General features: G+C 42.1%; 1 protein-coding gene across 1 annotated transcript; it reads right to left on the reverse strand.

The window, feature by feature from the left end:
- Window positions 1-684: 684 nt before the first annotated feature.
- MYLK3 (myosin light chain kinase 3) lies at window positions 685-21,099 on the reverse strand (the record flags this gene model as incomplete). Its single annotated transcript, XM_084270086.1, has 14 exons — window positions 685-893; window positions 1,785-1,917; window positions 3,668-3,820; window positions 4,869-4,997; window positions 6,431-6,501; window positions 7,536-7,677; window positions 8,944-9,053; window positions 9,371-9,464; window positions 10,585-10,690; window positions 12,034-12,602; window positions 15,451-15,883; window positions 17,208-17,298; window positions 18,227-18,292; window positions 20,587-21,099. 14 exons carry the CDS (start codon window positions 21,097-21,099, stop codon window positions 822-824), a joined length of 2,682 nt encoding a protein of 893 aa, XP_084126212.1. The 3' UTR covers window positions 685-821.
- Between the last annotated feature and the right edge of the window lie 5,049 nt (window positions 21,100-26,148).

Genomic DNA, 26,148 nt, shown 5'->3' on the forward strand with positions numbered 1-26,148 from the left:
AACATCTGAATTTTTTTTCTGGACAGCATGATATCTTTTTGCTTTGACCCAACAGTTGTTAGGTGATTTTTATGTGTGGCAGTTTCACCTGTCTCCTTCCAAAAGTTCAATTCAGCTCAACTCCCTTCAACTCATCATAAGAATAAGCAGTGATGGACCAACCAACTTAACTTGCCTCAAGAAAGGATTCCTCCTCTTCCCTAACTGTGCAGTGACTTTTTTAAAGGAGCCAGTAGAATAGAAAAAAAAAAATTCCACCCAAACAACCCACCAATGATTCACCTCTGAGTAGCTGCACTGAAGCATCATCATGTTTTGGGGGCAAAAATAAATATTTTTGAAAAAGATTAGAAGGGTATCCAGTATCTTTTGTTCTAAGTAACACACACCCAGAGGAAAACTTGTGCCACTGTTGCAGCATCACTCAAACTGATGACATACACCACTCATGAAGAAAGTCTTTAGAGACCCCATGCTTGGTGTGAGAAACCATAAAACTGACAAAGTGACTTCTGGTGTAAAGACACCAACAATACTTTGCAGAATCAGAGCCCTCAGCAAGAAGTCAGCCCCAGTAGCAGCCATGTGTTTCTATCACTATGTACAGCAACTAAAAACTTGTGAAAACACAGCAGCTTCTTTCAGAAATTACTTTCATGCCTCTTCCTCAAAGCACTTCTGGAACCTCAGCACTAACACACTTAATATTTGAGGATGACTGACCCAAAACCTTATGTTATAGAACAAAGGGGTAGAAATTATTGAAGGTACTGAGTCCTCCTTCCATGGCTTCACATCCATCACCGCGAGTGGCAGGTGCTTCACGCAAGCTTGACAGACATGCTCTGAAATCTCTTCAGCCTGTTCGCAGCAGCTACCACATAAAAGTGTTTCTGTGAACAGAACAACAGTCCAAGTGTGAGTACAACTGAGATAAAGGACCTTTCCTGGATTTTTCTTCCTGGTGCCCCACACCTTGTGAGGGCTGCAGTGCTGACAGCTTTGTGCTGGGGAACCACCAGTTACTGCTGGTACTGCGAACTTCCAGCGACCAAACAGCTGGGATGCAGAAGGGGAAAAAGCATAAGCCGAAGGGGCTTCACAGGGAATGACGAGTGTCTTGTGACAACAGAAAATGAAATGGTTCCCACTGAGTTCTCAAATTTCCACAGGCTTATCTGTAACAAGATCACTGTGTTCACCTTTCAGGATCCATCACCCAATCTATTCCAATCGGGGCTCCAACAGAAATTCTTAACTGTTACTTCTTCATATCAAATTGAGTTCTGAATCTAGAGGTTATCAGAAAGGTCCTAAAGAGGCCTCTGGGTGGGTTTAACCCTGATTTTATCCTCTCCCACACACTTCTCTCTGCAATGGGAGGCAAAGAACTGCCTTATGTTGCATCCCTACCCCACAATGACAACAGAACAATGTATCTGTTATCAATGGAAAAAAAAATCCTGTAAGTGCAAAGAGACAGAACATTTACCATAAGCTAGCTAGCACCTCAAGTCTCTGAACTTGGAAAGAAAACACGTAAAAACCTCTAAACACCAATCAGGAGGAGTAAAAACTGAAACCAAACTTACTAAAAGTAGAAGCAATATCCTTCTGCAAGAGAAAACAATTTACCACTGAGAAGAGATTTCAAAAAAACTGATGTGAAAGACAGAAGCCTGTGGGCAAAAGTGAGCCAACATCCAGAAAAGGAGGGAGTAGCTCTGCCTGCACAGAGCTGATTTGCTCTCTGGAAGGAGATTTGCCAGCCTTTGTTTATTTACCTTCCATTTCCTGTGAGCCATGTAACTCTGCAGCAACAACTGGGACTTGAGGCGAAGCTTGGACTTCTTGGCTTTGGCAGGCAGATTGTTCAGCCACTCGTGCTTCAGGCACTGGGTTGCACTCATCCGGCAGCTGCAGGAAAGGAAATCTCTGTGAATCTGGCTACCCCTCTTGCCATTTGCTCAGTGCCCTGTGCTCCTCATGCTGACCAAAGAAACCGCCCCGCATGAACCAGCACAAGGGAGTGGAGATGCTGCTTACCCAGGGCACGGGTTGCTGACAACATCCTGCACTCTCCAGTGGTGCCAATGGTGGGAAAATTTGCTGGTGGGTCTGGTGTGGGTTGATTGAGCTGTGCTTAAATACTGTATTTTGCCTGTTTAGGATTTCATTTTGAGTATAGATTTTTTTCCTTTGAAGCAGCAGCTGCACAGGTTCATCAGTTTGAGCATCATTTTGTTACGTCAACACAGAACTTTAAGAGAATCAGGGCAGACAGAAAACACTTTGTGTGGTATCTGTCTGCCCTGAGCCTCACACTTAACACACACAATCGTCTATTCACCCTAAACTTGGATCAAGCTAAGCATACAAATATCCCGCCACTCACCAGTGGGCCCAGATGTGAAGACTTACCCAAAGACTTTGAGAAAGGCATTAAGAAAACAAGTATTTTAATTTGTCTTTCTTTACCCTAAAACAAAAGCCTGTTCCTGACTCCTGAGCCTTGTCTGAGCTGTCACTGAGATGATGATGAAGACTCCTGCTGGCACACACCTAATTTCAGTAGCCAGGGGGGCAGGTAGAGATCTTGCAGATGGCCAGAGCTACTGTGTCAGCATGTCTGTGTGCCCAGCCTGTAGGAGAGCACAGGCTGTCCTTGGGAGCAACCAAGCCAGCTCACCATTGCTCTTTGCATCTCCCTGACAACACTCTTCTCTCCCAGTCCTTACATTCACCAGACTTTGCACGGTGTCCCTCTGCAGTCCCTATCCCCAGTACACAGAAAAACTGAAGACTGCAAAGTTTACAATCCCATCATCATGGTATGAGTAAAAGCCCTTTTGCTGTCTCCTGCTGGCAGTATGCTAAAGCTCAGTTTATTCTTAGCTTTTCATATGACTTACTGTTCACAATGCAATTAGTACTAGGATTGATTTGTCCAATTAAGGTGATCTGGAAGTTGTTAATATTCTAAGCACTCCTTCTAGTTCCCCTTGAACACACAATCTGTTTCACCATATGCATCACTTTCTGTTGTGATGAGTTTGGTATCACTACCCAGCAGGAGCAAAAGTTCTCTACACACTCAGCCCCACAGCCATGGTCTGACATCACCACCACCCTCATTCTCTCTGGCTGTTTCACATGTGCAATCAATTTTATTTCAGTGGAGCCAAGACTGCGAAGCAGAGGCAAGTCCCAAACGCTCCTTAGTATCTACCAAATGCAGGTAACCCACTTCAGAAGAGAAGTGCACGTTCTCACAGCTGCAGCTTCCATTCACCCTCCATGGCATTCACAAGACATTTGTGCAATTTGTGACAGGACTTGTGAGACTCTGAAGTATCAACAGAAAAAGCTTTTGACCAGAGGAAGAATACTGAGGACAGATTCCTACACAGCAAATTCTTCCAGATTTCCTCTGTTCTGACTGTATTGATGCTACTGTGAAAAGCAACTTTCTTCAGCCAAGGTACCCAGACATCTTCCATTTAATCTGGGCTTTTGAATCACTGAGGAACTGCCCTGCAAGCACATACAGTGTCTGTGTCACACAAGTGTCATATACTAGGTTCCCATTGCTGGCTGCAATGCCATTAGTTGTCTAGGAGGAACTTAATGTTATTAGGTGCTCCTGTCCTTCCAATCCAAGAGGTACCTTTTCTCCTTCACCAGCAGCCTGGAAATAAAGTCTTTAGCTTCCTCTGAGAGCTGTTCAAATGCTTCTGCATCAAAATCCCAGCTGCAATTGACTACATAGTTCATTGTCTCTGCATCAGTCTCTCCCAGGAATGGGGACAAGCCACTAAGCCTTAAAAAAAAGAAGAAAAAGGAGAGGGAGAGAAGTAGTTATTATATACAAGACGCTTTTTTCCTTCTATGAATCCTCTGCTTTATAACTGTTGTTAGCTTATGGAAAGACTTTCTGCAATGGGGGGGGGGGTGGGGGGGGGTGGGGGGTGTCCATTTCTCAATCCCTGCCAAGATAAGCCAACAGTCTGGAGCAAGAAAGCGTGGTCAAGTTAGTGTTCCCCTAGCAGTTCACTCAGCTACGTCAGTGAGCACTGTTAGTAGATCCCCAAAGAAATTAATTCAGTGGGGATCTCGGTACATCCTGCAGCGTTTTCCCAGTGAGGAATGCTAGTGGGACTCAAGACCTTTCCTGAGCACAGGCCCATGCCCACCTATGGCCAAATTAAACAGAACTCTCAACAACAGCATACTTTTTTCAATTAGTCTCTAATTTATCCAGATTTATTGCTTCAGTTATTTATTACTTCATTCAGCTGGGATTTGGCTAACATAGTTTAAACCAGAAACGTAACCAGTTAACAGAAAGCATCTGTAAAAGATTGTAGGATGCAAAGTCATCTGCTCAGAAGCAGAGATTTTGGACAAACAGACTGCCCAATGGCTACCATCCAGATACCAAAGTTTTATCTCTATTTGTGAGAACACATTTTTCAGACCCCTGGCTTAATACCCAACACTAATTCCTCCGTGCAGATGCATACCAAGTCCAAGCTAAGACAATCATGAAATTGCAAATTTGAGGATTAATTCAAGCCTCAAGAATGCAATCAACATTCTGGCGTGCTCTGGGCAATTTTTCTGAGTAAAAAACCTGAGCCCATTTAGCTTGCTAAGCAAGGTGCTAAGGGAGAACATTCACAGATGTCAGAAGGACTCTGTTGTTTAGAGACTTTGTATGCACTGTGAGATGCCTTTGCACTAAAGGCTGGGTTTGTAACAGGGTGAATTAGGAGTGACAGCCAGACAGGCTCAGGGGTTGCTGCATTCCTGCTCTGCTATACTCTGCCTTTGGTGCCGTTGCCGCGACCCCTCACAGGGTTACTCACAGCATATATGTGATGACGCCTACACTCCACATGTCCGTTGGGAAGGAAACAAAGTCATAGTTCACCACTTCAGGAGCCAAAAACTCTGGAGTTCCAAAATTAACCTTCAATTTCTCACGTGGTTTGTACCTTCACCAGAAAGAGATAGACAACAGTACTGAGAGCAAGCCAGGGAACACATTTCACACCTGTAAAAATCAAAGCGTGGCAGAGCAAGCACAGCAGACCCCCCAAGCAATCAGAACAGCATTAAGGACTTCAAAAAGAAACCAGTGAATTTTGCTGTGACTTCAGGTGAATACGCCCTTTGCCACAGCAAAGTGAGAAGGAAGAACAATGGCAATAAAACTTGCAAAGGCCTCCCCCACAGAGCAACTTTACTCTGCCAGACTCCACAGGATGCCTTCCAGCAGATGATGTCCAAAATAAACCAAATAAACAAGCTTCCATTGAAACATATTCCAGGAGCATTTGCTTAGTGGGATGTACTCAGCAACAGCTCAAGGTAAGGGTCTAAGAGATATGAGCACAATACAACCCCTAAAGTGGGACTCTGAAGAGGATTATTTGGGCTTGGCAAGAAAGCAAATGGTAATCCATACAGCTACATAGGGAGAAAATTATTGTTTCATGGCTTAAATGAGAAAGAATAGGAAAATGAACCAGTAATAACTGTCATTGATGGCAGCTGGAGTTATATCTGTGTAGAGACAGAACAAACCATTAGACTTGCTTTTACATCTCTATTTCCTGGAACATACTGTTTTCAGAACTGCTTTAGTAAAAGTTTCTCTCTTTACCCTCCCAATTTAAAAAAAAGAACAAAACCACCAAACCAACAAAAAAGAAACCAAACCAAACAAAATTCAATGTAGCCATTTCTGCTTTCAGAAAATGCTTCATAAAGAAAAAGTCCTTGGACAGACACTTAGATACCCATAGGTACATCTGTGCATGAATGTACCGGGTTTCGGCTTAACAAAAGCCTTGTAGGGTTTACAAAAGAAACAGAAAAACATTGGTGTTCTTACTGCTATACCACCAGGAGGCATTCCTTTCTATTCTAGGGGAATTAACTCACCACTTTCCTTTAACAAACTCCTGTGACCGAAATAAAAGAATGGAGAACAGTCTGTATTTCTCTGAGGGTTTTCTGTTCCACATGGGATGGCTCAAACATGATTTTTTTTCCCCTTTAATCAACTTATCTACATAAAGACTTTAGCAGATAATTTCCACAACTTGAACCTGCGCAATAAAGCCCAGCAGTCAAGTCATCTCTGAGAGCCTTTGTGGAGTCTCTAGAGTAAAGTGCTACGTAGGGAATCATTTTGAGATAATTAGAACATTGGTATAGCTTTATCCAACAGAAACGTTATTTGACAAAGTAATTAGATAATTAATGCACACAGCAGAAAACTCATGGCTGCAGCAGTGTACTGCTTAGCTCACTCACACAGCCACCAAAATGCATAACCCCCCACCCCCCACCAAGAAGAACCAAAAAACATGTCAGAGGTTTGTGGGTTTTTTAAAATAAATTTATAACTGAACTCCCTTACCTCCTTGCTAATCCGAAGTCAATAATTTTAATCTGGTTTCCTGTGCGATTTACACATAGTATGTTTTCAGGCTACAAAAAGAAAAGAGGCTATTTTGAGTCAATTGCATGACTGTTACAGAAAGATCTAGCCAAAGAGTATAAATATTTCAGAGACTTTCCTTTTCCTTCTATTCCTATCATGGGTGGAGAAAGATTTGACTGGCATACCAAGCCAGTGAAAGGTTTGGGGTTGGACATCCCATAAAGAAGTGTAACCTCTGATCCTGCACAATATCCCTGTGTTTCACCACAGATACCAAGTAGATTCTGAAATAGAAAGGCCTGCCTGCGTAAAATGGCCGTCCGTCTGGTGGCTGAGGCCTACCCACTGAATTTACTCGAAGTACAAAAGTAAATCCATAAAAAGCCACAAGAAACACATCAAACACCTCCTCTGGTTTGCCTACAAAGACAAAAATTTGTTTTCTCCAATGAGGATGTTTTTCAAGTTGTGGATGGGGGGATGGCAGTGTTCAAACTTACTACAACTGCAAACCTGTCTACAAGGCAGCCAGGTCTAATGCAAGTTGCATGAGGTGCTGTATAAACAAGCAGAAAAAGAGGCTCATGTAGGTTTCTTGTTCAAAAATATCAGTTAAATGGTCTTTAGGAAAACACTGTCATTTTACTACAGTTCAGCTCCAGGTAGTAAGTAACAAGTACAAAGAATAGAAAGGTGACCAAATAGGGATTTGAACACAGCTCCCAGGGGCAGGGGGAAGCAGAGGGAAGACTGCAGGCATTTCTTGACAAAGAGGGGTTTAGGGGTGGGTTTTCCACTGCCGTCCAAAGGACATTGTTTTGTTCCACAGAGGCTGAAAAGTTTCTGATTTGAGAGGCAAAAGCACAGAATCCTGTTCACTGTTCTGTGCAAGCGACCCAATAGACACTGAAAAAAAATGTAATGAGTGTCTACAGTTCCCCACTCATTACAGCTACTGAATCAAATAAGTCTATTTCCTTATGACCTAAGTCCATGTTAATGAGAAGTAGCTCTTGTAATTAGAGACTCTGTGGTGGTCCAAACGACCATCGCTAAACAGCAGAGAGTATGAGCTACTGACCTTCAGATCCAAGTGAAGAATATAATGCTGGTGCAAGTAGTGGACTCCTTCACAAATCTGTCTGGTAAATAAGACTGCATCCAGTTCAGTTAGATTGTAGTTTTCATCTGTGATCCGGTCAAATAATTCACCACCATCTAGACTAAAATTTTGACATAGGAAAGTGTTAAAAGCCCCCCAAAATTCCTCATTAACTCAATTTATTTCCAAGTTGAGAACTTAGGGTCTCTAATTTAGCAAAGGTCCTAACAACAGATCTGATATAAAGTGTATTAATAGTCTCAATGACTTCAAAAGACTTGTTTCTGAGTGGGAAATTAAGTATAAACCTATAGAAAAACACTAATACAGATGCTGTGGTACACATTGGAGTGTGGGGAATGTATGTAAAACCCAAACTCAGACCACATAGTGATTTGATGGGGACTTGGAGAACCTACAGGGAGTAGCAAAGCATCTATTCTTTGCTCATCTTATTAGTCTAGAAAAAGTAAGTCTTCAACCTATGAAATGTACTAAATGAAACTTTTAAAACTGAAAGTTATTTTATATAAGCTGACAACTGGACTTAATTCTGCACAGAAAATTAAGAGAAAATGACATCAGACATATAGCTCTGGTACTTAAAAGTATTCATTTCAAGTATTAATTAAATACTTGATACTTCAGGTATTGATTTCAATACATACATTTTTAATATATTTGTATTTACTGTTCTGTATTTTTTCTTCATGTCATTAACAGTTAGGTCTGTACCCAAAATGCAACTTTTAGGTTAGAAGTAGTCAGGTTTTGCGTAGCGATGGGCCATGACACAGAAAAGGCAGACAGTGTACATCATGAAATCTCCTTTTTGTGAATTCTGTATTTGATAGAGATCAACATTTTTATTAATCCTAAAGCAACTCAAAATGGGCAGGCCGTACATATAACTAATTACCTTCCCATCTTCCCCAAGTATTTTCTAATTCTACTCAAAACACCTCATTCCTTTTTGTCTGCATGTCTCACCTTCATTCACTCCCTAATATAAGATTTTATTTACCAACCACATTTTTAAGTCATTTGGTAGGTAAGGACAATGTGGGGGCCTGGAAGTTAAATGAAAAGTTAACCTTAGTGAAACTCTGTTCATTAACCATCTTGTAATTTCATTCATACTCTTGAAGATAGCTGCCCTTCTTACCATTTGTTTAAGCTGTAAACCTGCCAAACACACTTTTTTTTTTTAACCTGAAGAAATTACTTTTAAAACATGTATATTTTTCCTTCTGAAAGTGAACTCAAGTGTCTCTCAGGCTGGGAAACCACCCAGGTCCTTTTCACACCACAATTTTCGTTCCCCATTTCTTTCAGTGACCTGAGTAAACCCAAACATCTGAAAATTCCTGAGATCATTCAAACTTACTATTCCACAATCAGAGTTATATTATTTTTGGCTTCAAAAGCATCATAAAGCTGGATCAGATTCACGTGATTTAACTGGTTCATGATGTTAATTTCATTTTTTACTTCCTCCTGAAAAGATAACAAATTAACAAAGAATGAGCAAAATATGTTCCTTAAATTCCAATATATTAAATGACAATTATTTGTAAGGCCCAGTAACAGCTTTAGCACAGGTCTCACGTGGACAGACGGTTTAATCACAATCACAGGAGATGACAAACAGCCACACAAAGTCCAAGCCACTACTCGCTCCGACAGATCGTACAGTATTTGGCACTGCCCTGTGACAGGTTGACCCAGGGTGGACAGAGGGGAGTGGTGTTAAGATGCCTGCAGTCAGGCTGGGTTTAGAGCGTGCTCACTTGCCTTCACAGCAACACACTTACCCGCTCTTTCGCTCCTTTCACTTTGATGATCTTGGCTGCCAGGTTGAGACCAGTTGATATTTCCGTGCACTTATGGACTTGCCCAAAACGTCCCCTGTTGACACCAAACAAAAGATGGGAAATGGACTTAACACAGCTCACCACAGAACCTTTTCATACAACTATTCTTATCGTCAATTAAAAATAGCACAGTACAAAGTGAACGGAATCAGGTGGCCAGCAGCATGAATCTCCTCTTTCCCTCAGCTTATGAAGGATTAGTTTTATCTTTCCAGCCAGTTGTTCAATGCTTACATTAAAATATTATGCCCCCTTCGTATTACTACATTGCAGTGTGGTATGATGACCTGATGATATTCTTTTTCAGCTCTGTAACTGTACCCACTTGCTGTCCTTCAGTGCTGCGTTAGTGGGTATATTAACAAGGATATTTCTGTCCTGATCTCATAACTTTTTAAATGACTATAAGACCGGTAACTGTAGCCACTCCACAGACTGCATTTCTTGCGTGTTGTAAATTCTCCCCCATGTCACCCAGATACTTTAATGCCCCTTGGGACGATCTCTGAACACCATCTTTCTACTATTGCATCATCAGGCTTATACTTACTAAGCCATATTTGTACTTGGATCAGCCTGTAAATCAAGCCTTCTTGTCACATAAGTAAGGATACAAGAATACAAAGGCTGAAGCAGCTGCAGACTTCCTATGGCTGAAAGCTAAATGTAAAATCAAAAATAATTATTACTTCTCACTTTGTTCTCTTTAACATGCAGCTCAGCATGGAGAAAATGCTTTGGAAGGTGCCTGATCTAATGGGTTTGCTGACTTCAAGTGCTCTGAATCTGTGCCTGAACGCTGCAGGTTTTTCTCATGACACTGGCTGTGGTCAAGAAATGCCAAAAACTCATGCAAAAAACTCATCCAAGATGACAGACAGGTGTCTGAAAATGAAAGTAGTCATCTAAGGGACACCCACACCCACACATACACAGCCCAAAATCTAGTCAGTTGATACAAGGAACCCAGCAACTGTGATAGCCCAGAAGGTCTCAAGGATGAACCTGCTCGCTCTGGCTGCAGGGAGTTTGTAGATGCCTCACCCACCCACACCTTGGAGCTGTCTGAAGAGGACAGCTCTAGTTCTCCAGCTGTCTGCATTCTTCTATACCTTGGCCAACAGCAGTACAGCATTAGGGACCTAGAGACTTACCCCCCCAGTACTTCATGACGACACACCGAGTAGCACGTTGTCACTTCTGTTTGCTTGACACTCACTATGCGATGTTCGAAAGGAGCTGGAGGAGAAGGGCTGTCATCTGAAGAGGAGACAAGCAGACACTCAGAACTTTACACAGCACACTACCTCCCTCCTGCCTCTTCTCTTTGCTTCCCTTTCCTCTATCGTACCACCATTTTTTCTTCTACTGCAGTTGACTGAATTATCTGGGTAACGCTAAGTGTGCAATTCCCTCACTATTTTTAGAGTGGCACTACAAGTGAAATAATGATTGCATTTGCAGCTAGCCAGAAAAAGGGAGGTGCTGAAAATACCCAAAAAACTCTGTTACCTCACATGAAGGACTTTTACTGCTAACATGCTTCTACAGACAAGGAATAAAGGCCCAGAACTGAGCACAGGATCCCACCTCCTGATTTTTAACCCTGTTTTTTAACACAGTAAGCCCACTGGACACCTTTAGAAGGTCAACATCTTAATTTATACATTAACAGAAGAGGTCACCTGAAAAAATAGCTTGAAGTTTGAAAAAAATTGCACTTGATGTTCTTTTAATCTTTATATGGCAGCTAGAAGGACCAGCAGAAATACACAGCACTGAGAAACCACCACAGTTACTGGTAAAAACAGAACTTTCTCCTAGCAGCAAGATTTTTGCAGACAATGCCCAAGTTAAAGCTACAGTCATTAGCATTACAGCTGTTCAGTTTAATTGGTTTCTGTGAGGCTAGATCAGTTAGCTGTGACACACAAAGTCCAAGTTTTTCTATGATAAAGGTTCCATTAACCCACTCAAAGCAATTTTACAATTAATCTCCAGATACCACATGCTGCAATTTAGCATGTATTAAACTCATCTCCACTCACTGTGGAGAAAGCCAGATCCAGGCCAGTACATGTACCCATGTATGTACATTCTGGGATACACACATATTTATGCAGCCAGGAGAGAGTTATCCCTGAAACAGTGCAACCAAGTATCATACAGTAACTGAGAAGTCATCTATGGCCAACACAACAAAGCCCACAGCAAGATACTCTTCCCGCAGCATGTTGCTGCTCTGCGGACCTCCAGTCCTCAGCTGCTGAAGCATACCTGGTTTGCATACTCTCTCTTAAGGAATAAAGGTTTCATCTAAAGAGAAGGGATTTTTTTCAAAATTACTCATACATCTGAACACCCACATGCCAAATTTTATTCTAAAGGAACTTTTTTCCCCAAAACACACTCTGAAAGGAAAGTTACCATTAAAAACTTGTACAAATTCATTTGTTGTTTACATAGTCAGAGGTACCCATGGCAAAATACTCTTGAACACAGCTGGTCTACTGAGCACTGCTCCAGCTATTACTGTATATATAACACACAAATAGCACAAAAACCTCAACATAAAAGTTTGAGAATAACTACAAGCAACTCACCAATGACTATTTCATCCTGTGTGGGAAGCTCTTTGCTAGCATCCAATGATTCAGTCTTCTCTGATGTCACTCCTGCACAGTGATGGACATCATTCTCACTTCTCCCTGAAGGTGCAGATTCTGATTCTCTTCTCTCAGAGTTAGTATCTGTTGGGGATTCTTCTGCTTTTGCTGCTTCTGTATGGATTTTCACTTGTACCCCGAGATCTTTCACAGGCTCCTTTGCAGAGGTATTCTGTGAGGTTATGGGCTTGCATTTTAATTCTGATTTCTCTTCAGCCTTTTTACCTGGTTTGGGCTTGCTCAGTAACAGCTGTTTCTTCCCTGTTTGAAGTGCAAGTTCATTTTTCTTATTGTCCCCTTTCACTTCTTGATTTGGCTCAGTGCTGGAGTTTTTAGTACTCTGTTGAAGTTTTAATTTGTCAGACAGCTGTCCAACTTCTGCTTCTGCTGGTGTGGAGGATGGGGGTTTTACTCTGGGACTTTTACCTCTGTGATCATTTAAGTTGCCTTCCTTGGTCATCTCAATCTTTTTGTTCATTTCAGCCATATGTATGTTGATGGGTGTCCTGCAGAGCAAACAGTTGACATTTTATGCAGATGTCTAGCCCCACTTTTGTAACTTTTGGAAGAAAGAAGGAAAAAAAAAAAGCTTCTGGAATCACAGATTTCTAGAGGATTAAAGGCATTTAATCACAGCAGTCCTCTAAGGAAATACAAAACCAAGTGAAGACCACCAAAAAGCATGCTGATGCTCCTTCTGTGTCCTTATCTGTGTGTATACCTGCCTCCTGCTCAACACAAAATGTCTCTCTAACTGCAGCATTAATCCTACATTTGAAAGCTGACCAGATTTTTGCATCTGTTACAGTCGGTCTAATAAAAACCTACTTATCTGGGCCAAGAGGGGTTAGTGGCTGCCCTCACAAATTACAAATTATCTAAATGGCTGACTGTGCAAATGGCTCTACAAATCCAATGGTTTGCATCCATCTCAGTCCTCTTCCAGCTGGCTGACATGCACACTCAAACATCTGTGTTTGCATCTTGTGATGAGATACCATTCTTTCCACAGCTTTCTGTAAAAAAAAAAAAAAAATGTAATTTTCCTAAACTCTCACTCCATTAATACTATTTTCCTTGGCATTCTAGCTACTGGAAAAGTTTAATTTCTTGTTTTCCTCGTGTTGCCTCGAAAGAACATGGGTTAAAACCAATTCTCTACACTCCTAAAATCCATCCAAAGATGTTCACGCGATAATGCTTTAGTCAGCTCAGCCGTCAGGAGCACACAGTCTGATGTCAGACAGGCTGAACTGAAACCTCTGAAGCTGTAAAGCAAGGTTTATACCACAGCACTTACAGAAAATTTCTGATGTCTGAGCACACCTCGCTTTCCTAGAAGTTACTGCCTCTTTCACAAAAAGAGTTGCTGCCTTATCACAGAAGATCTTACAAAAGAAAACGCCCCACTTTTGCATAACAAGAGTCTGAACTTTCTCATTTCCAGCATGCTGACTGCCCTTGTGTTGTGCCATGAACCTGAACTGCACTGGAGCGAGCTAGCAGGGCAGCTGCACACCACTGGGAGCAAACACTGCCACTGTTATCCAGACAAGCCTGAACCTGGCAGGATGCTCGGACATTTCTCCAAGCAGGGGAACACAGTATTCTCTTGACGCTCCTGCGTGGGCTCCCAGACTTCATTAAGAGTTACATGTATTTTAGAGAGGCGTCCACCACCCTCCTGTGCTTCACACACAAAAGCCTCACGGGTCCCCTGTGCAGGAAGGCTGGAGCTTCCCTTGGGATTACTCTAGGTTCTGCCTTCCAGTTGTCAACCTCCCTCCTCCCAAAGTCCAAGTCTTTGCAGCTCAGACACCTCCATGTCCAAACCCTTCAGAAGCTGCTCCCCATCTCCCAGTTCACTGTCTGGCACATCGTGATCAACCAGCACTGACTTCCAAGGGGTAACAGCAACTGCTCCTCACTGCTTCACAATGCCTTGTGCCATCCTCGGAGCACAGTGCCGCAGGAGAACCTCGGGGCAGTGCTCCAGCAGGCACCCAGAACCAGGATGAAGCTCCAGCTGTGAAGCACAGTGCCTGGGGGTCACTGGCCAGAGCAAAAAACCCACAGGCAAAATACAGGGAAGGTCCTCTTTTCTTAGTGCTCTTACAGCAACCAGTCTGGAGGCCACAACGTCTATAACCCACACACAAAGTTGCTCCTGAATGGTTGAAAAGAGGCCTCAGCAGTGAAAGCTTCTCTGACTTCATCCTGCCATTTCCTTACACGCAGCCTCTTAGGAGAAAAACATCCCAGGGTGCCAGACTTCACAAGGAGCCACTTGCCCCATGAAGCCCTATGTGCTGACATCAGGACGGCTTGCGTTCATTTTAGTAATTTATTCTTCATTTACCTAATTGGGTTGTTTAAGCCCGGTAATCCCAGCAGACAGGAAGCACCCCTTGCACAGGAAGATTTAAATGTCCCTTCTATATTCACAAGTATGGGGCAAATTCCAAATTTTCAAGTACACAAAAGTAGCAGCACATTCCTGCCTGGGTGTCAGGCTGCACATGGAAGCAGAGGGGGGAATTCCACACACACCAGGTAACATACACACAGGTATGTATGTGTGAGTGTATACATCACCCATACACACACACCCAGAAGCAACTTTATATCCACCAGCTCAGACACAGAAGACATGGCAGTCAACATCTGCCACAGAATGTCCACCTGTTGAGGTCTGGTTGATAAGGGCTTTTGGGTTGTGAGTTTTTGTATTGTGGGTTTGGTTTGGGGTTTATTTTTAATTTAAATAAATAGTATTACAATCAAGTCCCAATTAAATAATTCAAAATTAAATTGATTACAGGAGGCACGTAAAAGACACCGACACAAGGAGATGAGGCTAATGGATATTAACAAATGAACAATCTTATCATATCTTGATGTGACCAAGGCATTAAAAATACTGACATCAAACAAAAGAAGTTGTTTGGGTTTGTCATGTACTAGTAAGTGTCTCAATCCTCTCATCCCCACAGTTATAAGAACAGAGGAGTCAGAAAGGTGCAAGTGATATATAAAGGTACAACAATTTGAGCTATACTAGGCTGGTCACCTTCCCATCTCTAATGCGTAGAAGCCCCAGTCACATAAAAGATCTCCCATACATCTATCCCCCTAACTCCTCAGCTTCATTTACAAAGTGCCCTCGCTGCCTTGAGGTTTTTTGCCTTAACCATTAGTAAGGTCTCACCACTCCTTTCCTAGCGCCACTGTTTTTCCCCTGGATCATGCCCCAGAGCAGGAGCTGCCCCCTTCAGTGACCTGGCTTTCTTTTGTTTCCTTCTAACACATGGGATGTTTTCAGATCACACAGAAAGCTACCAACAAGGCCATTACCTGGTATGTGTCACTTCACACCCTGAGTCAGATATAGCCTGGGATGTGGAGGGCACAGCTTCCAGTGATGCCACACTTGATGGAGGTTTGTTTTCATTCTCTCTGGGTTTCTGATGAACAAGCTGCCTGTGGCACACATCTAGGTGTGAGGCTCTGTCCGTATCGTGTGCTTTAGCAGGAACATTTTGGCTGCCATGATCTTGATTTCCAAAGGGAAGACCGTTGTGTTGATTCAAACCTTTGACACCAACATCCCTTGGCTGTTGACAGCTCTTAGAGTTGTGTGTTTTGCCAGCACCTTCCCCAGCCTGCTCCTGCGCCGTCCTCTCCTTAACTTGCAGTTTGGAGTCAGCTTTGTGGGCTACACCAGTAGAAGCTTTCTCCTTCTCACCTTCTCCCTTGTTTTCATCCAGCTTTTTCCTGCTTTTTGTCTCTGAATAAAAGAAGCCATTAATAAATGATCCTTAACAAAACTGACAACCTAACAGAAGGAGTAAAATAGCCCACCATTCAAGGTAATCTGTGCAGTTACATGTCTCTGAAAAGTAGCACGAAACACCCCCCCCCAAGGTTTAAAATCCTTACACCAGCAGGCTTGTGTGTGCCATTATTAATGCTCATGGCTAAACCAGAGGTTTAACTGCTCTGCTGGCTTCCAGCAACGTTACAGGATGAACCTAGATTTCCATAACATAAAAAGAGCACCTGCAAGGCTCAGCTCACTGTTTTTCCAATCTGAAATCACTCTTCAGGCAAATGTAACGAGGGATTCAGGCACTACAGACCCATACAGGACCCTCCTAAACCCAGTACACCCACTACCAGATAGGAACAGCAGAAATGCAAGCAGGAGGACTCAGAAGGATGCTGGGGCTGTAGACAATGATTCTGCATTTTCCACAATAGGACAAGAAAGTTCTTCAATGCCTTCCCATGACAGTGGTTGGGAATATTAGCAGTGGAGATTCCTAGGATAATGTCTTTTTGGGTTCAGCATGCTGAGTTCACCAGCTATCGAGATTAGTTCACAACCCTAGGTACCTTCTGAGTCAGAATTGCAACCAAGTGCCTGCATTATTTTTATCTCTTTCTAAATGGTGAAGCTAAAAAGGGTATCAACTGTAATTTAAAGGATTCACTGACAATTTGCAAAGACAACAGCATGACAGGCCCTGCTCAACATCACGTTCACCCCTGTTGCAACTCCACAGGCATTAATAATGGATACAACAGGGCAATGCCCTGACAGATACATCCAAAATAGGAATCTAGCTCTGATATAGCAGTGAAACTTGCTGATCAAAGAGATATTCCCAATGTCAACATGTGACTGTTACAGAGAGGGGTAAGGAGGGAGAGCTGGTTCAGATGTGTTAAGGGAAAAGAATTCATTAGGTTTGCTATGTGATATTACAACTACCTTCATGGTATCTCCAAACAATGAGCTCTTTCAATTCAGCTCATTGCAACTTTGAAAGAAAAAAAATATATATATATATATATATATCTGTGCAGCTAAATAAAGCTGCTGCTTTTATTTTCTTTATCTTCTAGGGTTTTGGTTGGTTCCATCTGGAGGACATTATTGTTCCTGCAGAGGAGGTGAGAACATTTCTATTTTCCCAGTACTGGTGGACAAAGTTACTCAGTTGCATTTGAGTAATTCAGGTAGCAGGAAATAGCAGGCTATTAATTTCCAGTTTGTCTGCTGCACATTCTAGAGGCAAATCTTGTAGCATGCCTGGAGTGATACATACCTTCCAGAGGCTTCTTGCTTTCAGTTTGGGTTCCTCTGTTACTAAGCACATGCTTTGGTTTTGCACCGGTCTCCTCAGGCTTATCTTTGGCCTAAAACCAGCAGGAGAACACAAAAATAAGAGTTATGGCCAAGAGTGTTTATTTCCCATTAGGTTCCTCCACCTGAGCAACACGGACACCTATATCCTCTGATTTTTAGTTACTATGTTTACTCCTTTCTTTCCATATGCCCCTGATTTGCAGGTAGGGACACTTCTAGAACAAGATGACAAGACACTAGCTCACCCCTTTCCAAAACTGTCACTGACAGATTTTGCCTCCTGTCATCTTTACGCATACTGCTTAAGCACCAGGACACGTGAAACACAAGAGATATTAGAAAAACAAATAACACCCTTCTGGTGCTTTTTGGCTGGTGAGTGCAAGATAAGCCATATCTCTGAAGATACTGCTTATTGTATTTGTCTCCAGGCATCTAAAGACTCATGAATTCAGCTATAATAGAGGTGATACCAAAAAAGAGCCTCTAGCTTTATGGTAATTCTTGTGTGTGTGTACTTGACACTACACATACCACCTTTGGCATGGTTAAAAGCAAACTGACTGCCTTGTGGTCATGGATTTTTATTTTTAAGCATGTTAAGAACAGGGATATTTTCTAACAGCACCACTAAACACTTTAAATAGCAGTACCTTTGTAACCAAAACTAAATAATATTTAGCAAAAAGCAATAGATAAAAAAGGCATAGCTTCTTTATTGGTTGGCACGTAGTTAAAATCTAGCAGTGAGCAGCCTCTTATCCTTACTTGTACAAGCAAATACACAAAAAGTATTTCTGCAGACAACTCTGACTACAAGACTGCTGCAAATCACCCTCTTCTGTTAGTAAAAGTTGTTAAGGATTAGGTTTTTCATGCTCCAACCATATGGATTCCAAAACAGGGCACGCGGACACACACACCCTTCCCGAAAATCAAACACTCAAAGAGTAAAAGTAGTAAAAAAAAAATCATTACCATTTTTATTACAGCTCTAAGCAAACCTGCAACAATGACCAGGGGGAACATTATTCTTGCAAAATCCTACGTGCAAAGCAAGCCTTGGATAAGTGGCAGTTTAATGCTCCTGGGTTTTTCCGTCTGGGTTTTTACGTTAGAGGTTTGGATCCTGTGAAGCTCAATTCACAGTCTTTTATTAATTTGACTCCAACCCCACAAAACTTCTTCCATAAGCATTCCCATGGCATCCCTGGAATGCTGTCATACCATCACCAAACAGCTTCACTCCAAAATGGAAACAGGATCTCCCTGCTCCCCTCCCCACACCGAGTAACCTTGCTCCGGGGCAGCTCCCTGATAAGCAGCACACGGTTACAAAACAGCAAAGGCTGCAAAACACAAACCAGCAGGTAACAAGTTCTGTGTGTGCACAATCCCTGTGGAATTGGGGAGCCCTTTGGACACATCTGTACCTCTATCACAAAACAGGCTGCAGATCTGGACCAAAGTTAGCACATGGCTCAGCACAAGCCAATTTGTTTATAAAGCCACTCGTGCTTTGCTCTGCATCACCCCTGCTTGGTCACGTACATACAGGGCCTCACTAATTCAAGCCTAGTTCAAATATCACTCAGCAGCCTCTGATCCAAGTATAGGCACATCTTAAGGTCTTATAACTGACCTTATGCTCCAATTTCAAAAACTGCTCGTGATGAGAAGCTAAAAAGGAGAACAATGATGGTCATATTGCAAAACCAGAGTTAGTCATAAAACTCTTTGCTTGCCCAATGCACATTTTCTGTTCTACAACCAACGCAGCGGTTAGAGCTTGGGACACAGACCTCCACCCCATCCTAGTCTATCAGGTCTTCCACCTCTCAGTCTCCATCTGCCTATCCATAAAACTCAGATGAAGCTCTGACCTCCTTCAATCTCCTCTTTTGCAGACACGGATGAGGAAGCAGTGCACGGTGGCTAGCTGACAACTAATCCTGACAGTATGCTAGAAGTCCATGTGAAAACATTCCTCCAGTATCCCTCACACCTCCTCCCTTTATTTACATCCTTCCTTACCACTCCTTTCACTTAGAAACTGACAATCTGGAAACAAAAGTCTGTTTATCACCTTTACAGGCATCTTTCCCTGGCCACTGACATGCTGTGCACTGCCCAGCTCAAGGTGCCAACCCTCAGAGGGCTGGATCACCTCCGGGCATTTCACCGTGACCGCTGGCACCGACTGCAACCACAACATGGCAAACTTGTCCAGTTTTCCTTTCTTTTTTTTCTGTAGAACTGAAGTGGGACCTGCAAGCAAGCACAAGCTTTACCTCTATCCAGAATTAAGGCCAATGCCTCATGTATGTTTTATTGTTCTCTACATTAATTCTTCTGTCAGTCCCTGGCACTTAGAGAGAGAGAACAGGAGAGCATTCAGAGAGCCTGAAAAGGGACGCCAGCATCTAGCACTGCCCTGTTCTTGTGAAAGTTTACTTGTACCTTACACCACAATATTTTAGTTTTGATGACAAACATCTGCATTAAGATCCAAATGGACATCTGCATTGAAGTTTTCCTTACTGTAAATCACAGCTTTACGTACAAGATGATTCTTGGAATGAACAAACCTATTCCACCTCTTGCAATTCCCCCCCCACTATGGGAAACAAGCCATAGTGAAAACTGAACGCTCCTGTTAGCCGAAACTCATACCAGATGCCTCTAACTTTGAAAAACAAAGTTAATCAGTTCCATAATGCCGTATCAACTATGTACCATCTTGCCTGTTCTCCCCTGTCTCAATAATTAAGAAATGCTTAGGAACTGATGTGTAGGGACTTGCAAACACAAGAACTATTTGAGTAGTGAACAATGTTGATGGAGTTGATAAAGTCAGTTTCATCATAAAGATGCAGCTAAAGATAACTTATGTGCCTAAGGACATACAAATCTGCTCAGGTTTTACTAACTGGTGGTATGTCCCAAATTCATGATCAATTAAGAAAATAGAAGCTTCTTCCAATAACAACAGAAAACGCTTCTAGTGTGTTACTCAGTTTTCACTGGGGCCTCAGTTTAGTTCCTAATTTGAATGACATTGCTGATCTTCAAGCCCTGGCAGAAGCTGAATTTTCATTTTCCTTTACAGTAGCAATCTGGTCCTCATGCTTATTACAGGATTGGCCTGGCACACTTTGGGAACCTCAGACATAAGACTGCAAGGCACGTTTTGAGCCTTGGTCTCTGCCTTCAGAGCCCTGCTGTTCAAAGGTCCCAGCAGTAACAGCAATGCTGAATGGTAAACCTGAATTATACGCTGTGCAAGAAACCCTGCTACACATAAAGAAAAACACAAAGAATAGCAAAACAAAACCAACCTCAACAGGGATTTCCAGCAGACTCCCCTTCTTCCAGGGCACAATGCCTTTGAGGATGAAGTCCACTACTTTAGAATTTTTTAAAACTTCTCCCACAAAGGTAATGACTTTATCCAGTGTATCAACCCTTTTCTCTATCTTTGCCAGCCTCTCCTTATGCTTCGAGGCATCTAGCTGGGCAGCCTTCATCAGTCTCAACACTTCTGAGCATACGTTCTGGACATCAGTCTGGTGAGTACTGTCCGATACCTTTAGGCCTTTTTTCATTGCATCCATCGCCTCAGGAGCTGCCCAAGATACTGTTAGCTTGTTAATGCCCTTTTCTACATCATCAATGCCTCTGGTAATTCGCTGCAGTTTGCCTGTCAGATCTTCTTGGAAATGCAACAGTCTGTCCATCTTTTCATTCAAGAGATGCATTTTTTTGTCCATTACACTTAAATTGTTCACTTTCATAGGCTGTGCCTTGGTCAGGGCATTTCCTTCGGCAAGGTCCAAGCCACCTGCAGACATTCTGTCCAGACAGCAGGATGCCAGACAGATTGGGCTGGCTTTTCATGAATCATAAATTAGAAAATGAGGGTCTGAAAGTTCATCTTCTCCAGCTATCCCTGTACCAGACAACCTCACTTATTGGAGCTGCTAGAGCGTATCAGGAGATAGCTACTGCACAAAAGATTTATTTCTGTGTTATCTACTTCTTACTGTGTGCTTTCAATGATGGAGGTAATTTGGCACCAGACTGTATTTTCTTGAGCCTTCTTGACGTCACAAAACCATTTAAAATTCCTTCTCGAGTGGCTGTTGATAGGCAAGCGTCTTAATCACCAGTGCCTGAACAGACCTCTCTGGAGGGGGAAGGATCATTTTTATGACCAATTTTAGTTCTATGACAACGAAAAGAACTTGCTAGAACACTTCTCTTTGTTAAATAGGAAAAATATAAAAGTAAATTTGGTGGTCTTGTGCTAAGACTTGGAAGAATTCGGCTCTGTAGCACGGATGCAGAGCTCCCAGCACAGGGTGTGCTCTTTAGGTTGGCTGGCACTTGAATTTAAAAATAGAGTACAATGACAAGGATCTGAAATACGTATCTAGCACCAGCATGTCTTTGTCAACTGAAACTTCTAAAATTAAATCTTTCTCCCAGGCTATGAAAGTGAACAGAGTTTAAAAAACGTCTTTGTGAAGGCACAGCAGAATTAGTCCAACTATTAGCAACAAAATGATTAAATGATAAATCTTATTTAAACGATTTGCTACTGACTTGCTTCCAGCTCTCAATCACAGTGTGTCTACTACAAAAAATAGTCACTAGGGAACAGAAAGACAGTACTTTACACTCGCCCAGCCCGCAGTGCCAGTTCTGAACACTTTAGAAACATTAATGAACGTATCCTTACAGTGCAACACAGAACAACAGCCAGTCCTCTTCCAGAGGATGAAATGTGGCATCAGGAGATAAAGCAGTTTGTCCCAGGCCAGGCATGACGTTCTGTCAAAGAACTGCTTGCAGTTCTCCCAGGTCCCTTTTCACAGCTGTGGGTACATGTAGCAAGGGGGAGAAAGCAGCAGGGAAATCCTGCTGCCACAGGAGTCCTGGTGTGACAAAAGAATGCAACTACATCAACTCCTTTGGGAAACTGAGCATCCCTCCAATCCCTTCCTCATTTCCTCGATGGGATATATGGGAAGAAAGTATAATTCTTAAAATGAAATTGCTGTATGAGAGGGGACATTCTAGAAATTGAAATATTTCCTCTATACACCACAGAAGAACAGCAGCATTAAAATTATCCTCTTGAGAGGATGTTAAGTCCATGTCTTACATGATGCTTCTGTAAGACAAGTTTTTTTACGTTTAAACCACCTACTTTTAAAATGTTTTGTTATGTTTGCCAAGGCCTCCAAATAACTCTAGGCAATCTGGTGGTTCTGTGACATTTAAAGGCAAATAAGTGAGCTTGCAAAAGATACCAAAAGCTTTAATACTTGGACTGTTCATCACCTTCAAGGGAGAGTCTGAATACCGTGCAGTGACTTTAAAAGAAGAATTTGGCCTGTGAAAGCTGATGGGAGTTGGCATTTCATGCCACGTCCCATCTCCTGATCACAAAAGTGACTGGTATTGTTGCAGTGGTGTGGGATAGTATGCCATAAGTTTTATGATACCCCATATAACCTTATTTTGATAATCAAACCTTTAATACAGTAAAATATACAGCTCCATCTTGAAAATACAGGACACTGGCAATAAAAGCTTTGCAACTCTACTGGTACTGTATCTAAAAAAACCCATAATTTTCAACCACATGCCTGTAGAAGTTAATTCTTTCAAGCCTACAAACATCTCTGATGACAAATAATCCAAAAGGCCAATATTTTTATGAAATCAAGAGTACCAGCTGAATGTTGTCCCCTTTGGGACATAAAGAAAAAGGTAGAGTTGCTTGGTTGTTATATTTAAAGTTAGACATCCTGCAGCAAATATTTCTCTGAGAAAACCTGGCCACAGAGAGCCATCCCCAGCTGCACACTTAGAACCTGAGTTGCCAGCAGCAGTGTGCTATTCACAGCACAGCACACAGGGTCCTGAGACAATGCAAGTCCAATGAGGGTGCACAGCTGGCCTCTGTGTTTGTGGGCAAACAGGAGTCTTCTGAAATCTTGAACCTTCTTAATTATTTATCAATTGAGAGCCCAAGGCATTCACGTTGTCCCCGGTTATTTGCTACTGTTACTATCTATAGAACTCTGGTTATTTAATCCTCCCCATACAGTGGGTGTTAAATGGTAAATGCTGTGTAAAACCAAAACCACGAGACTTCAAAAAACAAAAAGAAAATCTCTGAACTCATATTAGTTTACACAACCAGACTTGCATGACTGCAACTTAAGTGGCACAAACCTCCTCCAGATGCAGCCACATGCACTGCATGTTCCAGCTACATGGAACAGATTTCACCACCAAATACCCACGCAGTGCATCATGCGATGTGTAAGATAACGCACTACACAGATTATTCTTATAGCATGCAGTGATCATTCCTTCCTCTTGTTGCCTGAGGTACATTCAACAGGGAAGATGCATCCAAAATTTCCACCTACTCTGATACAGCTGTTCAATTTCTAGCACTACTTATATTGTACCGTGCATCCATCAGCAACTGCAAAATTACCAGTGGGATAAAGGATAGAGAAGAAGGAAGCATCATTTGGCCCATTGTAAGAAGTTTTAAGCATCTCAAAAAGTTATTAAGGTCAGCTTTTCCTTCTAATTTCCTCTTCCTCTCCCTTTTTAAACTGCTGGCAAACTCACAAGAAGAAAAAAAATGGTTCCAATGGACCTAACTGATTGCTTTGCTTTCAGGATGATACTAAAAAAAGGGAGAAAAAATATTCCTTTAGGTTTGAATTACAATAGAAGGCAGTTTTTGTTCAGACCACTGATTTAGTGCCTGATGCCTGAAAAGAACATTCCATTCCACTGACAGTCTCAAGCCTTTCAATACTCAGAAAAAAGAGAAAAACCCTAAATTGCCAGGCATACCCATCCTTAGACATCACCCAAATAAGTACCATTATTGTAGCAGATACAACAGCCTACTAAACTCACTTTTTCTTTGTGAGGAGCTACTACTTATGATGACATTTTGCACTTAACCTACTGCAACTTCGTCTTCAATACTCCCCAAATTACATCTGAAGAACTTGAAGTGTTCTGTGAGTGGCAAGTACCAGGGACCTTTGTGGGACCTCTAGATTGCAGAGCTGTGCTCAGTCACTCCACATTGTCATTGGCAAGACTAGCTCATGACCCACAAAACTCCATCACAGTCTAGATCTAACTTTAAAGTTTCTGATGATTGTTGGTCTCCTGTGGATTTCTGCTTGTTTCTACCAGGTAAGAAAAAATGAGCACTGTGATCTGGTGCATGCAGGCAACTGCTTCCATTCCAGGAAGGGCTGAACTGAAATGAACTTCTCAGATACCTTTAAAATATCTCCAAGGTATCAAGTATCTCAAGAGTGCCAGAGAAAAGGAACACAAATGCTGGAGAACCAGAATGACATGCGACCTTGAACTGATAATGCCAAATAGTCTTCTGTTCTCAAGGGGGAAATCAGAGTTTATTCCCCCTGGGCTTCAACCCCCTGAATACTCTCCCAGCTGTGAGAGAGATATGTCAGCAAACAGGAGAAAAGTTCACATTCAAGACAAAGAATCCATGATATAGCAGTTCAGTTATAATCCCTCCTTGCCAGCTCTGACCCAAGCAAAGGAAAACACACAAAGATGGGATGAATAGAAAAGGAGAAAAAAAAAAAAGAAGAAAAAACCCTACAGCACATACTGAAGTGACAGCAGAGGCTTATATCCCAAACAAGAAATGTCACAGAGGTTAAAACCAGCTGCTCAAACAGATCATCTCATTAGATTACTGCATTGCTTCCAACAACAGGGTAAAACTGGAGATCGCTGAAAATACATAGGTAAATAAAACAAAATAAAAAAAACCCCAAACTTTCTAGAAATAGTCTAAAAATGTCAAAGCTCAATAGAGAACTTGGGGGTTTTGCCAAAATTTTGCAGTGGCTGCAATGGAACAGAATTCTAAGGAGACAAAGAACTCAGAGTAGTAAAACATCAGGAGCTTAGAAAAAGAAAAAAAAACCAACCAACTCAAAACAATCTGGCTACATCTGCACAATATGGGCAAAAACATACTAATAAATATCCTTCACACCTTGAGAAACCAGCCATCAATTTTTTCAAGTTTTTGATTAGCATATACTTCTTATTTCCCCCCCTACTAAATGAAAGGGCAACTACACTTTGTTAGGGTAACTTTAGAACTTTAGTACACTTTAGAAAAATTAAGCCCCACACCAGTGAGTAATTTCTCATAACCAGCACGTTTCCCAGACACATGAAAGGTAACAAATCACATCCACAGAGAAGTGATGCAGCAAGAGACCACATCTCCTAACAAATGGCAGCACTGCAACAGCCATTGGCTCCAATCTAGAGAAATAACATCCCAGGGCAAGATATGCCATGCAGTCTGGATAAATCCATCTAATCCAATAGTTGTGTTTCCTGATGAGACCAGAAGACATCCATCTGCCATGTTTGGTGGTGTACTAGGAACCGGCCCACACCTGCTTTAGAAGAACATTTAACACGTTCCTAATGCTGGCTCTTGGTTGAAATCCACCTGCAAAGTAACAGGGTCTATAAAGACTGTCACTCTCCATAAGTGACCCTGGCATGATACATTTTCAGTGTTACTCAGCTCACAGAAGTCCAACGTTACTGTAGTACCCAATTGGCTAAATCTTAAGAGTCACTGTATAACTCTCCTTTTTCCTTTGCTATATATTTGATGAGAGAGCGCTGAACACAGCAGGTTATGGAACGTTTTCTTACAAGTCCTGACTTCTTCCCCATCTTTTATTTAATTCTTTTGCAAATAACTGAGTCTAAGTATAACGCTCCCAGGCAGCAGCACAGCAAGGGATAGGTTAATCACAGATCATGTGTAGTATTGTAATGCATCT

The sequence above is a fragment of the Gallinula chloropus genome (genome assembly GCF_964237585.1).
Source record: "Gallinula chloropus genome assembly, chromosome: 13".
NCBI classification, from domain to species: domain Eukaryota; kingdom Metazoa; phylum Chordata; class Aves; order Gruiformes; family Rallidae; genus Gallinula; species Gallinula chloropus.